Source organism: Grus americana, chromosome 7 (genome assembly GCF_028858705.1).
Source record: "Grus americana isolate bGruAme1 chromosome 7, bGruAme1.mat, whole genome shotgun sequence".
NCBI classification, from domain to species: domain Eukaryota; kingdom Metazoa; phylum Chordata; class Aves; order Gruiformes; family Gruidae; genus Grus; species Grus americana.
In genome coordinates, this window is record NC_072858.1 from 8,184,917 (window position 1) to 8,211,670 (window position 26,754).

Genomic DNA, 26,754 nt, shown 5'->3' on the forward strand with positions numbered 1-26,754 from the left:
CAACCAAAGAAAGAGGTGTGGTTGCTCTTCTGTTAAAAGACTTTATGTGAATATAGTTTTTGCACCAAGTTTTCTCAATATGCTGCCCTGTTCTTTTTTTTGACTGCCCATATTTTCTAGAACTTATTTCTTGCATGCAGCTACTGATTTGACAGCAAACTCCAAGGTATTGCTGGTTTCCTATGTTATTAATGAAAATGTTAGTTAATATTGACTAAGTATCAATAAAGCTGCGTAAATAACACTTGTTAACGGCCTGCTTTTTCCTATCCTAAAGTCCTGTTTTGTAGTCATTAAAATGACCTCTGAATATCAAAGAGGACTTAAGTATTTCTCCTCAATATTTAGGCAAAAGTCTTGGAAGAGGGCAAGTGGGACTTTATACCCAGTGGTATGAAATCACTAGTTTTTAAAGCTTATCTTCATGAAAATGAAAGGAGAGAGTCCTTCATATTTATACTATATTCTTCCAGCCTTGTTCCTGCTCTAAAGTATTGTTTAGCTGTGAATAGTCCTTTCTGCACATTGAAATCCTGACACGGGGCTGAAAAGGAATCTGCAACATCAAATTACTTACAGAATTAGGGTCCAGTCTGCTGCTTGGGATGAATAAAGGTCCCAGGAACCAAGGAGGAGTTGCATCAATGGGTAAGGTGCTAGCCTGAGAAATGGGAAACTTGCTGGGTTTCCTGCTTTGCTGCAGATCCCCTGTGTGACTTGAAGCTTGTCACTTAGAAGATGACTTTCAGCGCTAGTGAAGTACCTGTGTACCGCTGGAAGTTGCGAGGAATTCCAAGCCAAAATGCACCTGTGCTTTTAAATGTCCTCTAACTCACATTGGTATCCTGGGTTACAAAATAAGATTTGTTCTGTAACTTTTTGGTCACTCTAGGAATATTGTGTATCTTCAATATAGCAATGTGTACCCACTGCAGTAATAGGGATTCTGTAAGTGCAAAGGACAGATGCGTCTCTTGCTTTTCCAGCTGTAACATCAAATACGGTAGCACAGTCATGTATTTCAGATGCAGTCAGGCAGCACACTTTTGCTCAGAGAAGATTGTATGTGTCTCCGTGTGTGTGTGCTGGTGTCTGAATCTGTGTAGGACTGTAAAGGCAGGGTGTGAGACCACAGTGCTTATTTTAGGGCATGCTCAAGCACAGAGAGTCTTCACATAAGAAACAGTTCGGTCATTACAGAGCGTGGGTTGTTCAGCTGAGATATTGTCAAAAATCGGGTAGTGCGTGCAGTGTTGAGTTTCCATCAGGATTGCATCCATCAGGGCGTATCCCAGCTGCTGCAGGTAGTGTTGAAGCTGATGAGGCAGAACCAGAAGGAGCAACTGTGCTGTGCTAATGATTTTACTTCAGTGGAGTATGATCCATAGGAGGCACTACAAATATGGAGACTTTGGTCACTTAACTGCTTTCTCCATTTCCTAGTAAACTTGTCCCAGGCCTGTGCTATATGTCCATCCTGCAGCTCTCCCTGTACAGTGTGTTTAGCAAGTGTGATGATACTTAAAATACTGTATAAACCTGAAGTCCGAAAGGTGAAAATAAACTTTATAAGACACCTGAGTTAATCTTGCTGTTTAAAAACACCAAGGTTCCAATCTTCTGAAAATGGCATCCATACCTAACTTTCAAGAGGATTGTGGTGGCAATCTGAAGGGACAATCCCAGTGGTCTGACTTGGATTCCTCAAGTGTTAATGAAATAAAGATGGTGAATGACGATGGTCAGGGAGGCTCCTGCTGGCCGCCTACTTCCATAAGTTTATGCTCAGTTCTCCAGTTTCCTCTCCAATGATGCAGACACAGCTTGAGCAAGTTGCTTAAAGCAATGAACCAGATACTCAATGTTCAAAACAGTCCCTATCCATGGAGATTATCTAAGTACGTACTTCCCTGTGTTTGAAATGCTTATGTAGAAAGTTAACAGAAAAACATGTAATATTTCTGATCATGGGATGCATGTGTCAAATGCAGGAAAATACTGACTAATTTTTAAACTCTTCCCCTAGTTTCTCACATGGTTATTGAGGAAGTAAACTGTATTCAGAACCATCTTGAAATTGAGAAGACGTGCCGTGAAAGTGCTGAGGCTTTGGCTTCTAAGGTGAGAAGACTTATGGTGATTCTGTTTCATCCAATTTCTTTTTTAATTTTGTTTTTTTAACTTGAGATTGTATACATGTCCATATATGTTTTTGTATAATCTTGGGGATGTGGGAAATTGTTTTGAAGTGGCAAAAGCTATAAGCCATATGTGAGATGCGAAATACAATTCCTTCCTTTAAAGAAAAAAATACCTGTTTTAATTTATTTTCTATTTTGGAACAATAAATCATGGACCAGCATCTTGATATCTAGTTTTTATATGCATTTAGGTTAAATGGAAAACAAGTTTTAGAACTGTCCTGTGTGAGATATAAAACAATAATGAGCATTTCAGTGTCTAAATCAAATGGAAAAAGTCAAACACTGCATTACATTTCAGGTGATTGTTTATGAAAGCAAAGCGAGGGCAGGGGAAAGGTGACCTCCACTGCTCTGTTGATTGCGTCTAGTCTGATGAATTTAGCAAGTGTGTAATTTTCTATATTCCATCTCATCAGAAGTGCATTATTATTAAAGAATGTTTTTATCTCTCTGTTATATATTTTTGGTTGTGTAAAATGCATCTGAGCCACTTCATCAGAAAATGGATTACAGCAATTTTGAACCAAATTTCATTAGCAATGCTGACTGCCTTTTTTCTTTTCTTTTCTTTTTTTTTTTTTTTCCCTTCCCATCCCCTGCCCAAAGTACATCCTTAGATATGGTAAAAATCACACCAGCAAGAAATCACTTTAATTTAGATGCATTAGCAATGTACTTTCTGGAGGTATTTACTTAATTGTTTGCATAATGACACTATATTAGAATTCATAAGATAGACAATCAGCATATAAGTAAGAAAATGAACGTATTTATGCAACTTTTCTTCTTCTCTGCACTTTTCCTGTAATGCATGTACAGGGACAGTTCAAAGACTAGCTTTACCCTGTGGGGCTGCTTTGCCAAAGCCGATTTGTTTGTTGTTGTGAGCTGACTAAATCAGGTTCCTTACCCCACCCTTCCCACTTGCTCAGTTTCATTCTTTGGGAATGAGATGAAGAAGTTTTTGAGTAAATCTCTTGTAGTTGGGGGCTGAGGAAAGGGGGGATCAAAGATGATTGCTTAGGTAAAGCTTCAGGGTCAGCCTAACTGTTCAGTATGCATTTTATTTCAAGGTAAACATTGGACTTCTGAAGTCCACGTTGACTTCAACATGTTGTACGCCATTAGTAGAAAATTGAGCCTCATTCTTAGACCTGAATGCAAGGAGTGCTTGGCTGGCGGCTGGGCAGTCACCCCAAGATATGCCTGCACACCCCTGAGACTGTGCTGAGCTTGCTGAGAGCTGCTGGCAAGGGGTGTCTAGATACAGAACAGTGAAAGAAATGGTGAGAGTGAAACATTTGTAGCAGTCTCTGTTGTTCAACTATTCCTGGCACCTTGGTCAAGACGGAGATGCCTTACAAGACCAATTCCTTATCATCCACCAACGAGGCATGTGTTTAACCATCCAGCTAAGAGTGGTTTCTGACTTCTGGTTTGACCCATAAAGTATTGGTGTATAAGGCTTTCATCTTATATATATTGAATCTGCAGTAAGAATTACTGCAAATTGAAAATAATTCAAAAGGATTTTGAGGTAATTCTGCCGTGACTGGGAGTATAGTAGTTGTGGTGTTAGTAGTTTATAAGCAAAATAAGGAGAAAGGAAGAAGTAAGAATTTTTATTTGACCAATTAATATAGCTGGGAAAACCAGATGAGGTTTCAGGAACACAAGCTCTTCTTCAGGTTATTCAGTTAGGGCTCCTGTTGATGCTGCTACATGCTTAAGGGTACGGAGCTGAAGCAGCTATCACAAAGAATGCATAGCATTAAGTAAGCCTGATAGTTGATTTGATTTGAACCTACACAGGGTATTTATTAGTCAGAAGTACCAGTGAGGAAGGAAGAGCATAGATGAAGCATCATGTTGAATTCAGGCCTCCTCAGAGGAGAAGGAGGACAAGCTTCCCATCTTCAGACCATTTCAATGTTGAATGAAGCATTTAATCTAATGTTACTTTGTCTTCTTTGTTTGATAGATCTTTTAATGATAAGTGAGAAAAAAAATACAGCAGCTTAAAGACAAACTAGCTTCTTACTGTTTGTGCTTCTCAACTTTCAGCTGAACAAAGAAAATAAGACCTTGAAAAGAATTAGTATGCTTTATATGGCAAAACTGGGCCCAGAAATTATCACTGAAGAGATTAACATTGATGAGGACGATTCATCCACAGATACAGAAGCTAACTCTGGATCATGCAATTCTGTGCATTGTCAGCAGCAAATAAAAGGTGAGCGTTGTTGCTGAGCTTACACCACCATACAAAGCACAAGTTCTCTAAAGAATGGCGGTATTGGTTTGGACCAGAGATCTGTCTGGCTCAGAGTCAGGCTTCTGAGAGTGGGCATCAAAGGATTTCCAGGAAAGCCCGTAAGAACATGGTAGACTTGTAGTGATACTGTGTAATGTATACAGTGGATATAGAGCCGGCAAAGTAAGTTACAATGCAATAGGAAGATGAGATCTACACGGCTAAGAGATTTCAGTGTTACTGAGTTGGTAGAAGAAATATTTCCTCAGATCATTAACAAAGTAAAACTTAAGCAGAAGGACAAGGTCACCTTGATATTGCTTCAACTGCAATGTCACTATTTCAAAGCTTGTAAGACAGGACTCTCTGTTTCCATTGCCATTATGCACCTTTGTATGCACATACTTCATTCATATTCCAGAGCTGTTACCAAACAAGCAACTGAAAAAGAGACTGTTGTACTGGGTAAAACAGCAAAGCTTGGGAACATGGAAATACATTGATAAGATAAATCTATGCTTTATTAAGAAATCTCTGGTTCTTTTTTGAAAGGCATTTCCTATTTCTTTAATCCAAAATCTGCCTTCCTTTCTCATCTTAACTCTGTGATGAAGTCATCGTGATTCTGTATGTTGTTATATCATAGTATGCAAAAAATGGAAATGCCCACATTCTGCATTTGGTGACAGAGAGAGAGATTAGGTGGTTCACTTTTTCTAAAAAAAAGCTTTCACTTTTCTTCTGATAGACATAATTTGCTATTGTAACTTACTAAGTACAGCTTTCCTGAACTTTCAGCCTGACCTCATTAATTGTTTTCTGCTGGAATGCAGCAGCCTCAATGAAGTGGTACAAAGTATCACTGAGAAAAAAGAAAGTGTGTTGTAAAAGTTCTTTTCAAAAAAACCCACCCAAGAGATAAGATGTCATAGTACCCTTCTATAATAAACAGTTTTCCATCCTATAAATGTAGGAAAAGAGAACAGTGTGATACACACCATGCAACCCATCTGAATCAGAAATAAGACTTGGGACTTCCTCCTGTCTTTTATTGGAGAAAGATGTCAAGGATACATTTCAAGAGAGCAAAGACTCTGACTGCAGATCAGAGAACGTGGTTAGGAGGATAGCAGGGTCAAATGAGAGAAATATTTCAAAAAGAGCTCTAATGTATGTGCTTTATGTCTTGAAGAATTCATTAAAGAATGAAATGTGGCATGTTGTAAAGAATTTAGAACTCTGGCTTCTGCTCCTCTCTCTGGCCTTATTATTGAATGTTAATGACCTTGCTTTTACAAGTGCTGAGTATTTGTAAAAGCATTGGCATCCCATTTGCTGTAGGAGAAGATATTCCATCCCTGTGCCTGGAGAGAAGCATGTGTGTCTGTGGTAGCAGAGTGACCTGACCACATATACCAAAAGGCAGTGGTAGGGCTGTGTCCCTAGTCTAGGCCGAGCTGCGTGGCGTTTGTCTTCAGGGAAAAATCTGATGTTACAGCTTGGAGTACCTGCTAAGTGAAAGACCATATGCAATGGAAGATGTGTTTTCAAAACTCCCCTTAATGTTTTGTAGTGTTGTCCAAGGTGAAATCTGCCTATCTATGCATGTTTATGATTCCTAGCGGTTGTGTTTTTTGTTGGGAACCTTGGAAGTCTTTTAGCCTTCTCACTATCCAACAAATTACTGGATGTTTCTTGGAATGATTCCTTCCCTCCCACCACTTTTCTGTAAGCATATACAAATAAAGTAGTACAGCGTGAGGCTCTTTGATTAAAACCCTCTCATTTATTAAAGGGATAAACTTTTGTCCCTCTGATACCTTCCTCTGTTTTTGCTCTCTCATACATTAGGGAAAGGTGATAGTAAAGCTGTAGTTCCTAATGGAAGTGTAGAGTGATCTCAGAGCAGTACCTGAAATTCATTTATAGATTTTGGGTTTTCTTTTTCTTTTTAGCTGACCTTTCCGATATAACAAGAACTGAAAATTCAGCTGTGTTGGTCAAACAGTTTAGTGCATACCCTGTATCTGAAAAGAAACATTTCTTATATACACATTTATAAAGATTTAGTTATATGGATATGATTTATTCTCTGTATGAGGTTGATATATATAGTAAGACCTGACTTAATCTAGTTACTATAAATTTCAGACCTTTTTTCCCATTAATTTCACTGGAAAGCACAAATCCATAAAACAAACAATTTGATTCAAGAATCTTGGGAAAACAAGTCTTTTTATTTACTTTAGAATGTGTGTGCCTTTAATTTCGAGAAAAATAAATCTGAGGTTCCCGAATTGGGAGGGGGTGGCTGGGGTGGAATCAACATTTTCAAGATGTGACACCAAACAGAATGACATCCAGCGTGTCATCATCTGCAATTGATTAGCAACAATTTTCTCAACTTGTGGCTGGTATTCAATGAAGAGCAGTACTATGAAATACTGGAAGCAGGTGGGGAATGAGAGCACTTACCGGAAGCTAATATACATCAATAAATTTATATTTTTGTGGTGTTTTTATGTTAACCTAAACCTTGATATATTATGTATGCAAACTGATCTCCTGTTAAGAAGTGATTATAATCAAATGTTTTATTCCATTGTGAATTTAATTTATTTAATATTTTGATAATTAAGGAACAAAAATTCTGAGGGGAAAATTACAAGCATTAGCTCTTCCATCAGTAAAGGTTATATTCTGACTCTGTTCACATAATGTTACAAAGACTATAAATTGGCAGCTGTTCAGGACAATTTCTTCAGTGAAAACCTCCCAAGTATTAACTGCCTGTTGTTTTGTTTATTTCCCTTGTGACAAGAACTCATGATCCAAAAAGAACTGAAGTGCATTAATTTGTTTTAAAGGACGCCTATTAAAAATTGCTTTCTGCCACCTCTGTACCAGAGTCTCTGTGATGCGACAGTCTCCTGAGTAGGACTGAGGATACTCTGTGATGGCAGGAGTGGCCCCGTTATAGTAGAGAATGAATCATTCAGAATGCAAATAAAGACGGCAGTACTGAGCAAGGCAGCTTACCTCACGAGTGTAAATCTGAAACTGTGGCCCAGTTATAGATCTGTTACTTGACACTCATGCGAAGTCCTAAATTATTGAGGATGTACCTTGAATACAGCTGATGCTTTGTATGCAGTTAAGGTGTTCTGTACTTGATTGTATTTGCATTGCTGTGACATTTCCTTTGTTGTTTTCTTCCAAGAATAAAATATATTTTTCATTTCCTTCCTCAAACTTTAGAGCTGCGAGATCAAATCATATCTGTTCATGAGGAAAAGAAGACCTTAGCCATTGAACTGGAAAACCTGAGGTGCAAACTTGTAGAAGTAATTGAAGAAGTATGTATTGTACCATGGAAGGCGAGACCATGTTAGCGTGTAGTCAGTACTTTTTGTATCTCATTTTGCTAAAAACGCTCAGTTGTGAAGTTAATTGAATACTATCTAATCGCAGGTCCTGCCAGCCAGCTCATATGATGGACCATTAGGGCATATGCCTAGAAGGGGTCTTCTACATCAGAGTCCAGTCTGCTGCTGTTGCTGGCATATGACTTTTCATGCTCTGTTCTAATGCCCATATTATAACTCTCATCTCCACTTCCCAACAGCCCCTCACCCATTGCAGCCTGTGGGGTTTTGGTTTTTTCTTTTATTTCCTTAAACCTGTGGATGTGCAAGAAATACTTCTGGACAATGTCCAGTTTAATCCCTGGTGCTACTTCATTGAGCATATCCTTGAGTTTAGCCATTGGCAGTGCCCTGTCATGGTAATTAGACCAGCAAATTGTTTTTTTGAGCCAGCAGAGTTTCATTCCTGCTTGAAAACTGGATAAGCCATGTACTGATGCAAATCAGGACTTAGTGGCTCTTCCTGTCTATGCAACACTTGCATTCAGAAAGACACAGCTGACAGCTCTTGGACAATAAACAGAGCCCAGGAAAAAAAGCAAAACAGCAGCCTGACTATGTTAAAAGGCAAAGTCAAGCGCAAGCTAGTAACTTTTCAACCAGGTGCTGTGGCGCCTCATCCTGAAAGGTTCCAAAGATGATGTATTTGCAGCTGTGACTGGTACATGCCATGAGAATGGGCCATGGGAGCCACATGTGAAGGATTAGTTCATATCCCTTCAATGCCATCTGTTACGGGGTCTGTAAGTTGGGTAAAAATGCTTTCCATTCCACCGGAAACCCTAAGATCAAGCCAAACCTAAGAAACAGAAGTACTGAAAGCAAAGTATTGCTTGCATTATGTCTTGGTATATACCTTATGCCACTAACTAAAATAGTCTTTTTTTTTTTCTTTACACTTTCCTAGGTGAATAAAGTGAAAGAAGAAAAGGCTGCTTTGACAGCAGAAGTTAATAAGCAGCAAAAACTGCTGGAGAAATGTAACAGAGGTGTGTGGTCTCCGCAGGTTCTCTAACAGTTTGCTACATCCTTTGCAGAAGCTTCAGAGCTTTTATGTTGTAGTACAAAGAGTAGGTTACAGAACAGTGACTGTGGTCCAGATCTGACATTCAGCATTATTGCTGCAGGCACTGCATAAACACACAAACTATTCTAGACTGTCTGTATTCCAGGAGAATGGAACTGTGTAAATAACAGGTTGAATGTGAGAAGAGGAAAACTTTTTGCTCTGTGGCACAAGTGGCAAGCTAGGACTCCTTCATATTGATGGAGTTTGAATCTTATCCTGTTTTCCTAAATCATTACATTGCCTTCCGTTTAGTTGGGACACAGCTAATGATTTTGAATATCTAAAGACTTGGGAGCAACTTGCATGTTCAGAGGATGATGGGAAAAAGGCAAGAGTGCTGGGAATGAGATAAATAGGATTTCCAAGTTATGGAAGGAGAGCAGGGACTTTCCTTTCTTGGAAAGAGACGAGAGGTAAAACCAGGGCAGGGGAAGTCTAAAATAGGGCTCAGAAAAGGAAAGCTTTTCCTTAATGAAGGTGAGTACTTCCACATGAGAAATAGTTGGCCCAAAAGTAGTTCAGAGGGGAGGGTGAAGATTTTAGTGTCTTGGATTACTGTGCCCTTTTCTCTTGTTGCCAATTTAGCCTTGTAAAATTAAAAATTGTTTGGTTAAAAGTCTCCTTGGCTGTTTCACATTTTCCTGAAGTGGAAGACGAGGAGTCTGGTCTCTAATGTTTCCTTGTCTTGATGCATTACTTGTTTTACCTTCCAAAGGCACTCAGTTATTTGTTCAACAGCACCTTAACAATACATCCTGGAAGTCTTCAGCTGCATTCCCAGTTATTCTGATTTATCTTCAAGTTGTTCCTCTGCAATTGCGTTTTACTTGCTTTCCTAGGGAGGAAAAAGAAAAAGCTCTCCCAGGAATTCTGAAACATTTGTCAGGCAGTAGAGGGAATGGCCAGGGCTGCTGCTTTCACACAGAAGGACTTGTGGAAATAGCCACAGCTAAATAGTGAAAATACAGAAGAAAAGTGCAGTCTTTGGAGTAGTGAAGAGTCCAATCATGGCATGGCCTTCTGCCAGTAATATTCTTTTTCTTTGGAAAAAGTATACAAAATCAGCGTAGTCCATGTTTTCAAGGATACAGCTGAGTTTTGAATTACAGAGCAATGTATGAGCTTTTAGTGGGAAATTATATTCTTTCTTTTTCCTTTACCGTCCAGTGGGAGTGTCTGTCTTCTGTGAATGCTGCAGCTGTCTCTTAGCATAGAGAGAGGAGGTTTGCATAGTAAGGCATGTTCTATAAGCTTATCTTACCTTTTTCATGTGTCTGCATTGCTTGAGGCAGTACTTGAAGACTCTTAAAACAGCAAACTTTGGATAAGTTGATTAGCCAGACCAACTTGAAGAAGCTTTTGATGGGATAGTTTGGCAGATGAAATGTTTCTGAAATGTTTTTTTTTTTTTCTCTAAGCACAATCAAAAAAAGAACGTTTTGTTTCACGTTTGCCTGTTTTCCAGGAAGGAGGAGTTATACCAGGTTAGGTCCTAATGCACAGGCAACAGAAAGCAAGATCTTTTTGTATGCTTGAAATGGCCTACCAAGGTATCTATTCAGTGCCTATTCAGTATCTATTCTGTGTCTATGTGGCACTCTCTTGGAGCTATGTTGTCAATACATTTCAGTCGGAGTTGGTGAATTTATCTTGAATCTTTTTGAGTGTATGGGGTTTTGTGGGGTTTTATTGTTTATTTTTTTTTTAAAGTTTACATCATTTTGAGAATCAAGTGGTTTGGGATGTGTATCCCACACTCTAAAGCATCACTTACTGTCTGTAGCTTTAAAAACTGTTATGCTCGTTTGCAAAGAAGCAAGGAACTTACATAGGACAGTGTTAGAAACCCAGTGTCATCATCCTACAACCTAGTCTTCAGCCAGTAAGAGCTAAAGCTTATGCAAGTGGTCACTGAGACGTGTTAACCACAAATGATACCTGAGTACTCACAAAGGGTGCTTGCTGTCCTGGATTGAGGGCTGTTCAGCATGGTTTGGGGAAGCATGCCGCATGGTTAGCCTTAGCCACCCGTATGAGCCTTGCTTTTGTGAGCACAGTTTAAATACAGGCAACACAAAATTTGCAATGCTTTCTTCTTGAGGCTCCTTTAAATCTCTGTTGTAAAGGGACCCATCAAACCTCACTCAAACCAGGCACGCAAATACGGGTGCCTCCAAAATAACATAGTAATCTTGGATAGGTTCAGTAAGGCTCTCTTGAGGCTTTGATTGCTAACCCCCAAAGAGGCGAAATACGGTCTGTGCTACACGAGTTACTGGAGTTTTGAGTCCAGGCAGGAGGAGTATTACTCTATTCAGAAGATCATTAATTGTGCATCTATATATAGTGAGGTTTAGAGCAAACAGGACAAATGTTGCAAACGGGACTATATATGGGAATGTAAAACGAAGTTATACCTTCATTCAAGGATTCGCGGTACTGGGGAATAACAACTTATCTGGGTAAAGCAAGCAGTACTTACTTCTTATTTTGATCCATTCCACTTCTTATCTTGTTTTGTTCTTATAAACAGTGTCTGTTCTGGCAGTAGAGGAATATGAAGAGCTTCATGTAAACTTTGAACTGGAAAAGAACCTGCGTAAGAAAGCAGAGTCATTTGCACAAGAGGTGAGTAGTCAAGAAAAAGGGATCTTCTAAAATGAAGACATTGCAACTGGGCAGAAACCTACCAGCTTAGATGACTTGATCTCAATTCCTAGCTCTTGTACAAAAGATGTCTTTGAATGTCCACGTACTACTTAGCTAACATCTGTACTTCATCCGTAAAATGGGTTTACTGTTTCAACAGCATTTATAAAGCACTTCAGAATTATCCATGCAGTCTTACCTCTTTCTCCTTTTAAAGCAAGCCTTTAAATTTGTAATGGGCTTAGTCAGCCAAAACATTTCAATGTGGTATGTGTAGTGGTTGGATCAGGGAAGGATTAGCTGCCTTTCTAGTGATATAATTTGAAGCACTGTGTTTTTTCTGAAAAATACGTGAATTCACAAAAAAAGCATTGCAAAATACAGTATTAGTTGTGGTTTGTGCAGGTTTGGCTGCTATTTAACATATGCCTTTTGAATAACCTATTGCAGGGAGCATTCAAGCTGAAAAAAATTGTTTCCATGTTCTAGAAAAGGTACAAACTCCCAAAGAGGAAAGTGAGTTACTGGGTAGCATTATGGAATGGCTGGTGGTTGCTCCGATGGCTTGTGACTGGCAATGTTTGCCTTAGGAAATGCTGACAAACTCTTTTATTCTGTTGATAGACAGAAGCCCTATAAAATCATGACTTTGTTTTTGTTTTTTTCTTTTTTTTCCTCATGTGCTTTTTCTGTTTGCACTCTGGATTTTGAAAGCTCTGCACTTGGGTTATATTTTCAAGCTTTTCTATCCCAAGCCATGCATCAATATTTTCTTTAATAACAATGGAGCTTCCTAAGTAATCATTTTTCAGGTAATCTCAGGTTTAAAGAAAGCCATTATATATCAAAATTACATGAGTCATCAGTAGTGAAATATTGGAAATAAGGGGAACATCTGATATGAAGTGGATTGTAGATTTTGAAACCATGGCTGCCAGCAAGCAGGTATTTAGCCTACCAGAAGTCACCTTTGTCTGAGTAGAGAGCTCTTTTGCTTTTTGTCTTTGCTGCTGCTGTTTATCTCTCAAAAAAAATTTTAAAAATATATTTGATAACTCCTGTACAGCTAACTGCATTCAGTCAGTGATTGTAAGCAAGGACATTTATACAATTTGAACTTGTATAGAAAACAGTGAATAGGCTTACTATGTTTTGTTAATCTTGTGGGTTTTGCTGGGTATTTGAGTGTTTTGGATATGAACAGAATCATATAGCAACATTTTAAACAAAACATATTTTTGGGGATTTGAGATGAACTGTAAGTAGACTTGAAAATCTGGAAGCTAGGGGTGAGAGGGTTGACCCAGATGTTGCTTGCACTCGCTTTTTCTTGTGTGTGTGCCCTCTGTCTCTGTGCTGTGTACAAAGGTTGGAGAACTTTACAGCATCTGGGCCAAGGGTACTGGTTCTCTTTCTCTTCATTCCACCTTTTGCTACTCTTTCCTGTTCCCTCCTTTGCAAGGTCACCCCATTGACCCTTTGGGAAACCCACTGAAGGAGCTAACTTGGCAGAAACCTAGTAACTTCTAGGTACGGATCAATTTCTGTTAATAGGAAGATCTGCATTTGGTAACAGGGCTGGGTGCTCATCCTGAAGGAGATATTTGCAAATTCAAGTGTATTAAGCTTTGGAAGATTCTCTTTCATTCACACAGGTAGCTTTAGATAAACCACTGCTTATCAGTTCCACTACTGAAGCTTTGATGAGTCAATCATTCGATGAGTCAACTTGTAATTGAAGTGAATTTAAATGTATGTGACTTGAATATATACACATACCTGCAGTCTCCTGCCTATTGTTGTCAGTGTCTCTGCCACATGTTGAAAATGTAACTGTACTTCAGGCAAAGCTAAAGCAGCTGACGTGTTTTTCCCCCCAAGGGAATAGGAAACAATAGAAATGAAAATTATTAACTAGTTATTAAAATGTCCTGTTAACTCCCAAATTGTAAGTATAGAGATGGACAACAATAGAAATGAAAATTATTAACTAGTTATTAAAATGTCCTGTTAACTCCCAAATTGTAAGTATAGAGATGGACTTTTCAGGATTCTGTTAGAGTCAAGAGATGTGGGAGAGAAACGGCTCAAGGGGAGTGATTTCTGAAATCCAAGAAGCTGCATGTGCAGCCGCCTCCAAACTCCACTTTTACAGAGCTTTGTGGGATGGAGCCTGAATTCCTCTGCTGAGCAGAACTGGTCACTTCCCTTTGCCATGGCTTCAGTGCCATTGGGCCATTTGCGTTTTGATCAAGGGCTCGCTGTAGTGTTTTATAAATAAAAATGATATCTGCAAATTCCTTCAAATTTCTTAAAGATAAAGGCATTTATTAGTAACCAAAAGTTGTTAAAATATTGCCTATGTTTATTAAGTAATCATTTGGATTTTTTCAATATGCTTACCAGTCTGTGTTATAAAATATTACCTTCTTGCAACTATTTTTAAATTTTAGGAATCCTGGATTTGTTCATTACCCATGCTTTCATAATAACTATTTTTATAATGCATTTTTGTTAAACCTCTTCGGATTGTGCAGGCATTATTGTTTTATTAGTGGTGTTTGTTGACTGTAATATCTGCAGAACTCTTATTTTCAGAAAACAATTTTCTAAGAATGTTAAACATGTTCATTTAGCATGCATTTTTACAGTATCTGTGTTGCATCTCCTACTATTGCTTTGCCTTATCTTCTGAAGTACAGAACAATTACATGCTTGTGTTCATTAACTGACAACAGAAGATTGTACATAAAGGTCTTGCCTCTCTCTGAAATTAGTAATTTATAAATGCATAGTTAAGCTGGTTTTCAGATCATAAAAGAGTATAATCTGATACTCTGGGCCTGGAATATTGCTTTTGTTTGCATTCATAACTGTAATATTGAGACTCCTATACATTTTGAAAAATGCTGTTTGAAGTACTTTTTGTATTTGAATAACAAGCTGTTAAGTACTATGCCAAGAAATGCTCATTATTTGCACACAAGTACTTCTTGGGTTTTGTCATTGTTTAGTTGTCGCTTCCAAAAATATGAGCCCCTGTTGCAGATTGACAGCGTAGCTCTTCAGTTGAGGCTTTTTATTCCATGAAGTTCTCTAGTCCAAAACGGAGTCATTACAACAGTGAGCTTCAGGCCTGGGTTAGTGTTCCCTTTGCGTGCCTACTCCTCTTCCTTTTGCATCATGCTATTCAGAAAGATTTTTGGAAAGTTTTTTAAAATACAGGAGCATGTGACAACAAAGGCATTGCTCAATTGTGTCTGGGGAACTAGTAGCATTTCAAATTACTTTAAAATTCTGTTATCATTGTCCCAGTTTCACACTGATGGTGTCCTTTAAGTGACCTGAGACATCAGACAGGCAGGCTCTGGCCCACAACAGCAAACCGGTATGCTCGGGTGAGGTTGTATGGGTGTCCTCTCGCGTGGATCTTGCAGCAAGGTCGCAGCTGTGTTTTGAGAGCTGAGGTTTCTAGGATGTGCTTACAGGAGCTGTTTGGATTACACTGAGGATGTGGAGGGATTTTCTGCTTTCTTACATCAGCCACGTTTTCTCTGTCCCTATATGATGTTTCTTGAAAAACCAAAAACATCTTGCTGGATTTTTGCTTGAGTTTTGCAGAAGCCACAGCAATTGGTGGTGATAAGCTGTGCAGTGTTGAGAGAAGGAATAGCTTTGAGTGAAGGCAACATGGCACGTTCAGTGCTTTGTGCTTGGCTTGACTGGAGTGCTTTGAGAAAGGAAATAGGCTCCAAGTAACGTGGGCATCACCACCGCACCAGGGCATAGACATCAGAACAGCACATTGGCATGTTTGTGACATCTCGAACAGCCTAGGTGTGTCTTTTAGCTCACTGAAATATGGACTTGCTGCCTGTGGAGGGGCTCGTTTGGTGGTGGGCATGTTGTCTTTCTAAGAGGCCAAGGTATCTGAAGCTTGCCTTGAGGGGAGGGTTGGCCCATGTATTCAGATGAACCCCTTTCTCCATAGCGTGGCTTCATCTTTTAGCTTTGCCCTCCTGGGGTTGCATTGTGGCTGTGATGGGAGGAGACCAGATGAGCGGCTGGCGCAGGCTGCTTTTCGAAGGGATGCCCTTTGCGTCCTGCCCTTCTGACAAGCGAGGAGGATTTGCTGCAGAACGCGAGCAATTGGGAGTGCAGGTGTGAGAGATAATGGGCGGGTGAGCGTGTGTGCAGAAGCGACACAGATGGGGGGGAGCGGAAAGACAAGGAGCGAGAGAGGGAGGGAGCAAGCACATATAGGAGTGAGCGAACACTTGAAAATCAGAGCTTTTGATTAAAAAAAAAATATCCAATACAGCTTTAATTATAGTCATGCTGCTGGCACTACCATAATATATATTTAATTAATCAAAAATGATCCAACTTCAAACATTAGAATTCATGGTCTTCAGAGGTTCTAAAGAAACTGAGTAAATATTGTCAGCCGTGGTATGGAGATGGGGAAGGAGAGAGAAAGAGGGTTTGAAGTGAGTCACAATCCATTGTGAAAGGTACAGGAATCTGCATAAAAGAACTAAATAAATAGAGTGTGTAAGGGGCGGGGGCATGGAAAAATCTGTACCTACCTGAATAAAACAGGGTTGTTAACATAGGAATCTTGGCAAGCTTAACCAGAATTCTAGTGTCATGTTTTAAGAGACACTTTAAGATCTCTCAGCTCTTTGTGGAGCAGTTTATAAGAAAACAAAGGAAGGCAGAGAGTATCTTGAAGGCCATTGCAATAATATAGAGGCTAGCCCTGAAAAGCACTCTTCCACAAAGATGAGCAAAATACAATACATACAGCCAAAGCAAGCCAAAAGAGGAGGAACACAGTGAGAGAAGTAAATTAAAAGTCTTAGCGATGTAAAAATCCCAGGAGTTTAACAAAATAATCTGGCATAAATGGTTTATTAAGCATATATCCTGCCTTGCAACAATATTTTGTAAAGTGAACAGTTTATTACTGTCGTGTGTGCTGGCATGGAGACAACCCCTGCACCTAAAGTTACTCTGGAAACCTCCCAGAGAAGAGGCAGTGTGCTCTCAAAGTTAGCATTGAGCTGTTGTTTTCTGTCCTCTGTGTCCTGGATAAATAGAAATGAAGTGTCAAACTGCTGAGCAGGTTGGTTGGGGTTCCTCTTACTTTTGAGGCTAGCATAGGCTTTTTTTTTTTTAAAACAAGCAACTTGGAAAAAAGGTTTTCCCAAGTGTTTATGGTTATCTGTAAAATAGTTTGCAGTTTGAGAGGTTGAAAGGCTGCGTTCAAAGGAACTGTGATCCAGATGGATTAAAAATTGAAGTGAATCTGTAATGTGCATTGTTCATCTTTTCCTTGACTTTCCCTCCAATTCTCAGTGCTTACTGATGCAACTGTACCTATACCTGTGTTCCTAAAAAACTGTTACACAACAACATGTTTCCGTTTAACTTGTTTACCTCAGAATGCCTGCATCCCATACCTGGGCCAGTGCACATCTAACATTTCTTAATCTGGGACTGAATCTTCCAGTATTGAAAGATAAAAGGTGGCTATCATTTTATAACACCTAGGAAAAATTATTGTCGTTCTTAACAGATGTCTGCACTACTCATGAGGTTGTGTGCAACGGATTTGGTTATCTCGATGACATGAGCTCTCAAAGAACTCTTCCTCAGATGCATTTGTGACCTTTTGGGTTAAATTGTGAGGACTTTTGCATTAATGGGCTACATTTGTGAGTGGATACTGCAAACCAGCACTCGTGGAGCAACTCTGTGCTTACAAGTACCACACTTTGTGCATTGCCAAGGATAGTTCAACAGCAACTGGTATCTGCAGATAATTAATTTGCAGTCCAGCTGACTGAACTGGAAATAGTAATTAAAGAGACATGATAAGTGGTTGGTACTTGAATTCTCCTGAGCTTGAATGTTACTACTTTTGAAGTATGATGTAACACTAACATGTTTCATCAAGCTTTTTCCTAAGAGCAGGCTTGTGAAATGATGTATGCTCTAGGAAACTCTCTCTTTGGTCTCTCTCTTGTTTTTTTTTTCCCCCCTTCTCTTTTTTGTTCAGGCAATTAATCTATTAGGAAAAAAAGTGAAGAGGCTTCCTCCTTCTTCATGTGGTATATGATCTATTTCTGAATATATTAGATGGTGTCTAACTGCTGTAAGACTGTGAGTGTTATAGAATGTACCACTATACTTCTACCATGGGAAAAAGAAAACCATTAACTGCAGGAAATTAAGAAATAAATAACAATAGAGATTACTTTTTTCCCCCCTTTATTTAGGCCTTGGGCAGTTATGCCTCATAAGTGAAGAACGAGTGCTGTAGTTTAACAAACCCTTTTGTACGGAACAAGCTGGTAAAATAAATAATACTGCATTTTTAAGGAAGTCACAGTGCTGATGGGGATTCAGTTTTCTCACACTCAAAATACATGCTCCAGGCACCTCTGTGGTGAGAAGCAAATGATGGACAAGAAACAGGGTTAACTCATCTACTCCGGTTCCCCCATTCTGAGTAAATTAGACCTCTTCTTTTGAGCCACTTACTAATGCTGCATCTTGTAGCTCTTTAGAAATAGTCCCTTCAGAAGTTGTCTGGCAAATACTAAAGCAACCGTATAGTATCTTCATTAGTCTAAAATTGATGCAGGTCTTAACAAAAGCTATTAACTGTAAAATATTATGAATCATCTAGAGAGAGAGAGGAGTGACTGTTGCCTGCCCATGATCATGCCTATGTCCTTTTTCATGGTCTTATTGCTGTTTTCTTTGGCAGTTTGAAAATCCAGCCAGGGTTAGTCTGGCTCCTTTGAAGGAGGAAGGTCACAGCACCTTGCCAGAAATGCTTCGCTCTGGTTTTCCATACTTCATGGTGGTTTTTTGTTTGGGGTTTTTTGCGTGTGTGTGTGTGTTTGTTTTTGTTAAAGAGAGTCTTGTCCTGTGCCCTCCATGCCCTTGATATTAGCTGTTTGGGTAATCTTCTTTTTCTGTCTGACATCACATGACAGTTACTTTCCATAGAAGCAGTTCCCAGGCAGGGAAGAATATAAGCACCGGACAAAATATTCAGATGAGAGTAGTTCCATATGTACTGAAAATTAAGCGTGTGCTGAAGTAAGTTTCTGGATTGTGTCCTAACTGCAGAATCCATGTATTTGTTGTAGCTTTTTTCTTTAGTAGCACTTCAGACACACTAAACCACAAGGGATTTGTAACTCATCCAAGGCTGATACTATTGCTTGATGTGCAGCATTGCGCCTGAGGCTAGAGAGAGCATTTCTAGGTCAATGTCCAAACTGTGGGTGTGTTTCTTAATGTGTTTTAATAAGATAATCGGTTTTTCAACTCTTCTATCAAAAAACCCCAGTAGCCATTGTTTCCTGCTGTAATATTTATATGCAGTGAAGCTCACAAGCCCAGGTGTCCTTGATAATACAGTACAGTTAAGCAGTTGTAAAGTCAGAGTACATGTATTTATTTTTTTCCTGATTAGCCATTGAACTAAAATCCACACCTGGATTTATATTTTAAACTGAGTACCTCCTGAATTTAGAGCCACGTAGTGCCCTGTCAAGCCATAATCAGACAAGATCACTCTGTCACCCCCATCACATAAAATCCTTCAAGCAGCCTGTTCTTTTGGGGAGATACAAGTACCTTGAGCCTACCTCTGTTGGGACTTATTTCAAGACTGAACACAAGACTATAAGGCTTCAGGGTGCACATAATGCAAAAGACATCAGCTCCTGTAACCTATGACAAGTGTAAATGAGTGGGTTACCACTCCATAAGGATGATTTCTCACTAGGATGTGGAGGGGATGGAGCAGCACTGCCAAGGATTGAAATCAGCACCAACTGCTCAGTTGGGTGACCTTCTCTTTTCTATTTGAGACTTCTGAAGTTTGACTTTGCCTTGCTACATACCTTTTGTTATTCTGTTCACAATGGGTAGCGTTTGCCACTGATTTTTATTTTACTTTATGCAAGCAGTGATTACCTTATTATAACAGTGCTGCTGTATTGATACATTCTTCTCCCGTCAAACTGTGGCTAAGACAAAAAAGTTATTCCACATAGTGAGTAGCCAAACAATGTATAGATGGAAATGTAGCAACATGTGGATATTAAAGCATTTTCTTTGGCCTCATTTTGCTCCTGGGAGAGGATTTAGTTGGAAAGCATCAAGTTATACTCTGAACGCCACTTGAACGAGGATCGAAGTTCCCAGGGACTTGACACTAACAGAGTTGCTTTCTAACTTTTTTAATGAGGAAGAATTCCTTTTTCAGCTCTGGTGTAAACAAAAAACAGCTGCAGCGAACGCTCTGTAGGGTAATGGTTAGAGCAGGGGTTTGAGAATGAGGTGTGGCCCCATTAAGGTCAAGAGAAAAACTTCTATTATTTTCAGGATTTCACCCCCTTCTCTCTCCCCTCCCCAATTCTTGTGCAAACTCTGCAGATGGAAAGTGGCCAAGTCCCAGATTTCCTGTATGTTGGAGCTTCTGTTTGTAAACTCACAAGGGAAATATAAGTAGCTGGTTTGCACAACACTTGCAGATTTTGTAAATGAAAATGATAGCTGTAAGCAAGCTTTGTCCTTTGTGATCTGCCTTTAGTTGTAGTCGTGGTTTCAGTAGATTCCTCCAGTATTGACTTACGTTTCTAGCATTGATTGGGATACTCTGCAGATAATTGTCTAGCAAGTGGCAAAGTCGGAATTAATCCATCAGTTGGTTAAATTCCACCTAGTCCAAATAATCCTGTTAGTAGCTGTTTTGCGCTTTCAGCAGTCACTTTAATTAATATTCAGGGTTGTGCAGGCAGTCAGGTTTCTGCCCTCCTTACTCACTGAGTGATTGTTTTAATTTTAAATTAGACTTAATTTCTAAGGATCTTTTTGATCCCACATCACACACAGAGAACAACCTCTCAAGAACTTCCTGTCAGTTCATCACCAGCTCTCTTTCTGCTTTATTTGCCCTGACCATCTTGTCTAATTTTGTCTCTTCCATCTGGAATATGCTGGTACTTCAAGGACACATGTGTAAGTAACTTCTGAAATGAATGGGAATCCCCATGAGAAATCGATTCCCACGTATCTGATTGAAGTATTAAGTTATAAGCAACAAAGTTTTTTTGTGGTGGTGAAGACATCTTCACATGTATTGTAAGCAGAAACGTATTTGCGATGTCATGAAAACAATTTATAAAGCTAATTGAAAATGCAGGACGTCACATGAAAACTTCTGAATGAAGAGGTTTTCACTCAGTTCAAGAAGATTTTTTTCATTTTATTGCAGAGGAGCATGAAACAAAGTGAATATGAATTTTCTACATTTGGTGAAGTATCCGCTCAAGTCGAAGAAATCAAGTTGCCCTACTTGATTTCTTCTTGTTTTGGCAGCTTTCTGCTCCCTCAGGCTGGAACAACTCTGTTCTGTTGGTTTTAGTGGCAGAAATTCAGGGAACAAAAATCTGGAATTATCACCTCTTACTGTTTTTCAGATTAAAAAAAAAAAAGTTTTCTCTTTGATTTGAAAGTTCACAGTAGGTAAACTGCAATGTTTGCTAAAGGTGGCTTCTAGATAGATGATGTCTCTGTCAGGCTTAAATAACTTTTGACTGACTTAACAGGAAAGCAGGAGGCTTTGAGACAGTATTGAGTTCTTTAGCAGCGATTTAGAGGCCTTTCTAAAGTATGATATTTTGAAGATGCTGTTTCTTTTAGGAAGATAAAATGTTAATCAAATAGATGAGTTGCAATACAAAGACAAACCTTTACAGGTTGGGGTGAGTAGCTTTGATTCTGAACTTCTCTTGCCTTTGAATTGTTTTTGCACAGCCCTACTAGTGTAAGGTAATGCAAGCATAATTGGTTTGACTGGCAAAATTTTGGAGCTGATGGCCAGTGCACATTTGCACCACAGTGGCCTGTGTATTGTCGTAAATTTGTTGTTTGTTTTGTAACAAAGTATAGTACTTAGAGCCTGTATTCATCCTTTCCTCTTCATCGAATACTTCCAGTCCTTTATTGCCTACCCCCACGGCACAGCTTTGCCCAATGAAGTGTTCATTGTGGGTTTTATTAGTATTAAGGCCGCATCAATTGACTCTTCTAGGCACGCAGGGTCAAGCAGGCTGCGTTGTGAGTTAAAAGTTCAGCACGGTCAGCAGGCTTCTCGGTCTGTATGTACGGCTAGAGAGAGAGAGTTGCTTGCTAAGAGACTCACTTGAAGTGTCTGTGCAAAGCACTGGGCGGAATGCTTGCCGCACATCTACATCAGCTGCTGGTTCTTTAAAATTCAATTATATTAAAAAAAATAAATAAATCACGTAGCATTGCAGTAGCACCAGATGGGAAGAAACCATATGTTGTATCTGTAATTTTGGTTTGTGAATAAATAGTACGGGAACCTGAAAAGATCTCATGGAACTTGTGTATTTCCAATACTTTATTCTTAAAATTTCTTCTTGCTTTTGCTGTGCTATACAACAGTGTTTGTACAGTCTGAGGGAGTGTCTGTGTTCTCAGACTGTTCTCTGTTCTCTTGCCATAAGTAGCATGCTTTGCTGACCTGTGCACACTCATCTGAAACCTCAGTATGACCCAATCCCTATTTCAGCTGTAAGAATAGGCACAGCTGAGTTTGTCAGGAGTGGAGACCCTGGTTGCTGGGGGGGGCAACCCTCTACCTGAAAGAGATGTCAAGATGCAGAATAAATTCACTGGGAATTTTTTTTTGGCGGGAAGCAATCTTGTTTTTCCAAGTTCCTAAACAGTCTGGAAAGAGGGGATCTCTCTTACAGAGATCTTGCATGCGCTGACAGCCTCTGCACCTCTTAGGGGAAGCCAGGAGAAATGTGTGGTATTTTTATCGAAGTCGTGTCTCTAAACCATTTACTCCCCCCTGCAATGTGTCCATTCCCTACATCAAAAGTATAACTGGGGAAGAGGGAAAAACGTAAGCATCAGAAGTAAAAGGCTGAAATTGCCCTGAAATGTCTTTTCCCTGGGAAGTGCATACACTGATTACACAAACATGGACAGAAATTCATTTTCCAAAGACACTCCATCATTCACAGATCCAGGTAGCCCTCAAATATGTGGGCTTTATGCCAAGGCTTTCAGATGTGTTTGAGGAGACAGCTTGTGAATTCATAGACATTTTTTCCTCCACCCAGAGTTCTCTTAATCTCTCCAGAGCTCTCAGAATAGGGATGAGATTGTTCCTATTCCCAGGAAACAAAATTCAAGGATGTGTTTAAATTCTCAATCCTGCCAACATGTGGGTGATTGAGGTGCAGCAGTGGGTCATTCTCTCGGCAAACACCTGCTTCCTTTCAGTGAGAGCTTAGCTCTTGCAAATTTTGCTTTCAGAATTCCTTTCCCCTTCCTTTTCATCTTCTTCCTCTCTACATCTACCATATTAACACAATGTTATTTTTTTCTTTTTTTTTTTCCATTTGCTGTATTTCCCAGGATAGCATTGGACTGTGCTTAAGCATTGTTTTTGTTGGGGGTGGGTTTTGTTTTGGCAGATGTTTATTGAACAAAACAAGATGAAAAGGCAAAGTCAGTTGCTTCTGCAAAATTCTGCTCCTGATCAACAGCTTTTGAAGGCTTTGGATGACAATGCTAAACTAACCCATACATTAGAAGAGGAGAGGCTTCAACACCAACAAAAGGTAAAATAGGATTACTTTTCATCTCATGCAGAATTCTTTGAAAGCCTCCTGGATTTAAAGATTCTTATTTGTTATGTTCAGAATTATTTGAGATCTTGTCCCCCAGAGGACTTCACAATCTGAAAACTGAACTTCAGAGAAGATTGTGATTCCCTTCTGGTTTGCTGGTAAACCATAAATATAAAACCTGAAGATTTTTCAGGCTGAAGGCTCTGATTTAGTTCAGTATTTTATTCTGGATGCCAGTAAAGTATAGGCTTAATTACAAGCATAATGTGAAGTTCCATTAAGTGAAGAAAAGGTGACAGGAGAATATTTTGGATGTTGAGTAATATAAAGGGTATTTTGGGGGAACCAGCAAAGAAAACCAGGAGGTGAGAGGTAGGCAGTTCACATTAGTAGTCTGGTTGCTTGTTAAAGACAGACGTGGGGAAGAGCTGGACATACTGGAGTGGGGAAATGTTAGGTGAATGCTGCAAAGTGGTGTGATAGGATCTAAAGTGCTAGGATCTAAACAAATACATTATTTGAAACTGGACTAGATCAATCTCCAACTGGGAGAAATTACCACTGCTTCACTTGAAAGCCTGAAAATGAGTTTTCCCTTAGTTGTGAGGCCTGTTCTTAAAACTCTGGTAGCAGAGCAATGCTAGGAAGAGGTACACAGTTCCTGTGCTTTCATCAGTGCAGCAAGACTAAGACTATATGTAATCTCATATCCATCTGAATGAGTATTTTGGAAGAATAATTGCCAATTCGTAGAAAATCTCTGCATCTTTGCTTCCGTGAAGTCCAGTGCAAAATGTATATATTTAGGGAGTTGGGAAACAATTGCTGCTCTGTGCCTGAATGCTGCCTCTTAACCTGATGTTCTATAGTTCACCCACTGGCATCTGCATGAGTCGAGACAGGGGAATTTAAATAACCAACCCTGTCAGTGGAAGCAGTCAGTAAAAGAACAAAAATGTCAATGTTCTCATGCTTCAAATGAAGAAACATTTGAAATTAAATTCTAATTATGTGATAAAAACTCTATAAAAAGAAAAAGGGAAAAACTTACAGCTTAAGTACTTTACAGCTAAAGACATATTCTAAAAAAGAGATAAAACAAGTTATCATACGGATAAAACAAGATCACAACAGAAAATTCCGACATCTCTGACAAAAATCTGTCCAGCTCTCATTCAGAAATTGTCCTCTTTCTGGGAGTTGTAGTTCACTCCTGTACTATAACATCATGTTTTCAGTGTGCCTAATGGGTTATCTATCAAAAGGAAGGACAGAAAATATCTTTTGTTGTAATGAATGCTATTGTTTGCCAACTGCAGATCAAAGAATTGGAAGAGCAGCTAGAGAATCAAGCACTGCATAAGGAGATCAGCCGTCTTAAACAGCAACTAGAACTTTTGGAAGAAGATAAAAAGGAACTAGAGCTTAAGTGTCAGAACTCAGAAGAAAAAGCTAGAGACCTAAAGCATTCAGGTAAAATAGTGTAGTAACTTTCATTTTAGAGATACAATTTGGGGGAATGTGAGTCGTGCATGTCTAATAGAATTATACATGTTACATTTGAGATCCAAGAAGCAACAGCTTTTTTGTAGCTGAGATCCAGACCTCTGCGTCACATGACAAAGTTCAGCAACTGCCTTCAACCACAAAACAGTCATGTCCAGAAAGTGTGTGAAAGAATAACCTTTCAGTAAAATTTCTGTAAGGTATAAGAATATTGTTGTTACATTGCCCTGAGTTTTACAATGGAATATATATATGGGTTTCCATGTGAAAGACATAATCCTTCATATTTAGTTAAAATGTATCCTCTTACCTAGTTTTAAAAATAAATAAAATGGGATAGCACAGTGTTTCTGCCCTTCCCGAGTTAATTGCATTTGACAATATTTCAAGTGCAGAAAAGTAATTTCCACATTTTAAATCTGACACAAAAACAGGAGAGAAAGAATCGATTCCACCCACCGCCCAGTTTTGGCTATTTTTGTGGGGAAAAAATGCACCAAAGTCCATCAGAAAGACAGAGGGATAAGACTGGAAGCTGAAATTGTTCATTTCTCTCGTCTCTTGTCAGTTCATTCTCAAATACAACCTCAAATAGAACATAGCAGGAATGTGAGAAACTTCCCTGCTCCGTCATTTCACATGAAGAATACTCTATGAGGGAGAGTGTCATTTTAGTTTCTAAAGTAACTCAGGTTGGAGGTAACTGGTTTAATAAGAATCCCGTGCATCTAGGACATCCTTCTTGGTAGAAAATGTTGCCAAAAATAGGACTTTGTAACAATTGCATGGTTTAGTCTTCTTGTTTGTTTTTTAGTTAATTAGTGGCTTTTTTTTGTAAACCATCAGAATTGATTTTTAGAGCAGATGTGAGAAACCAAGAACTCACTCTAGTTTGCTTTATTGCTCTTGCGCAGTTGATGAACTTCAAAAACGAATACAGCAATCTGAAAATCCTGCGCCACCTCCTCCACCGCCACCACCGCCTCCTCTTCCTCCTCCCCCTCCTCCTAACCCTATACGGTAGGTGCTTAAATCCAGGGTCACAGCATTAATGCTTTGCTGAAGCAGAATGCATTACAGGAACTTGCATCCAAGCAGGAAAAATGTCTTTTAAAAAAAAAAAGGCTTTCTCCATCTGTCTTGGGCTCTTTACCAGCAGGACACACTCTCTGCCCCACCTGCCAGCAAACAAACACCCTGACAGTGTTTGAACAGTGTCTGCCTTGCCCAGCCTAACAGATTGTCTAGACTGTGACTTTGGAGGAGGAGGGATACCTGTCTCCTCTAAATTTAGGAGGTTATTTTTTTCTGTTCACCTGATAGCTGTAATTATAGACTTGTGAAGTGCTTGTCTGAATCTACTGCTAAGAAAACCCCTTTGAACCAAAGGATATGTTGGATTACTGTGTGTCCCTTCCTGTTGGATACTGGTGATGAAAATGGAGACTCCATTGAGTTCCCACAATTGCTTTCATAAATTAAAAAGAAAAAGACCCAGAAAACCACCACCCCATCATCAAGCAGTTTTGGGCAAAATTATCAAAATTAAGCCTGATTTTTGCAAAGGACCATAAAAGAGGCTGACCGATATACGATGTATCAGGCATTAGACACAAATTAATTAACTAAGCCCTGAAGTGTACTTAGTTAATTTTAGGAACTCAGCTAATCTTCATATTGGCTGCTTGGTTTTAAAAATAAATGGACTTTGATGACACTTTCTAACCTTCTGTAACAGAAATTACATACAGGAATCTTGTTAACTACTGTGTTGAGTATATGAATAGGAATGATTACTAGGGAGAATTCATCCATTTGTGCATCTTGCTTTGTTTTTCAAAGTCCAAACTAAACGTTTCTGAACACTTGCATTTTGGTCTTTTGCTCCTTGTATGTCCATTAACTCATTTGGCTTGCTTCTTTCTCACTAATGCGTAGCATGAATTAA

General features: G+C 39.2%; 1 protein-coding gene across 2 annotated transcripts in view; it reads left to right on the top strand.

Moving 5' to 3' along the window:
* The window catches only part of SHTN1 (shootin 1), a 67,075-nt gene that overhangs the window by 20,451 nt on the left and 19,870 nt on the right, over window positions 1–26,754 (top strand). For both annotated transcript variants that reach the window (XM_054832472.1, XM_054832473.1), the window contains 8 exons: window positions 2,027–2,121; window positions 4,269–4,437; window positions 7,717–7,814; window positions 8,791–8,872; window positions 11,486–11,580; window positions 23,145–23,291; window positions 24,620–24,773; window positions 25,721–25,826. In XM_054832472.1, coding sequence (XP_054688447.1) covers window positions 2,027–2,121; window positions 4,269–4,437; window positions 7,717–7,814; window positions 8,791–8,872; window positions 11,486–11,580; window positions 23,145–23,291; window positions 24,620–24,773; window positions 25,721–25,826 — 946 coding nt within the window. The remainder of the gene's footprint in view (window positions 1–2,026; window positions 2,122–4,268; window positions 4,438–7,716; window positions 7,815–8,790; window positions 8,873–11,485; window positions 11,581–23,144; window positions 23,292–24,619; window positions 24,774–25,720; window positions 25,827–26,754) is intronic.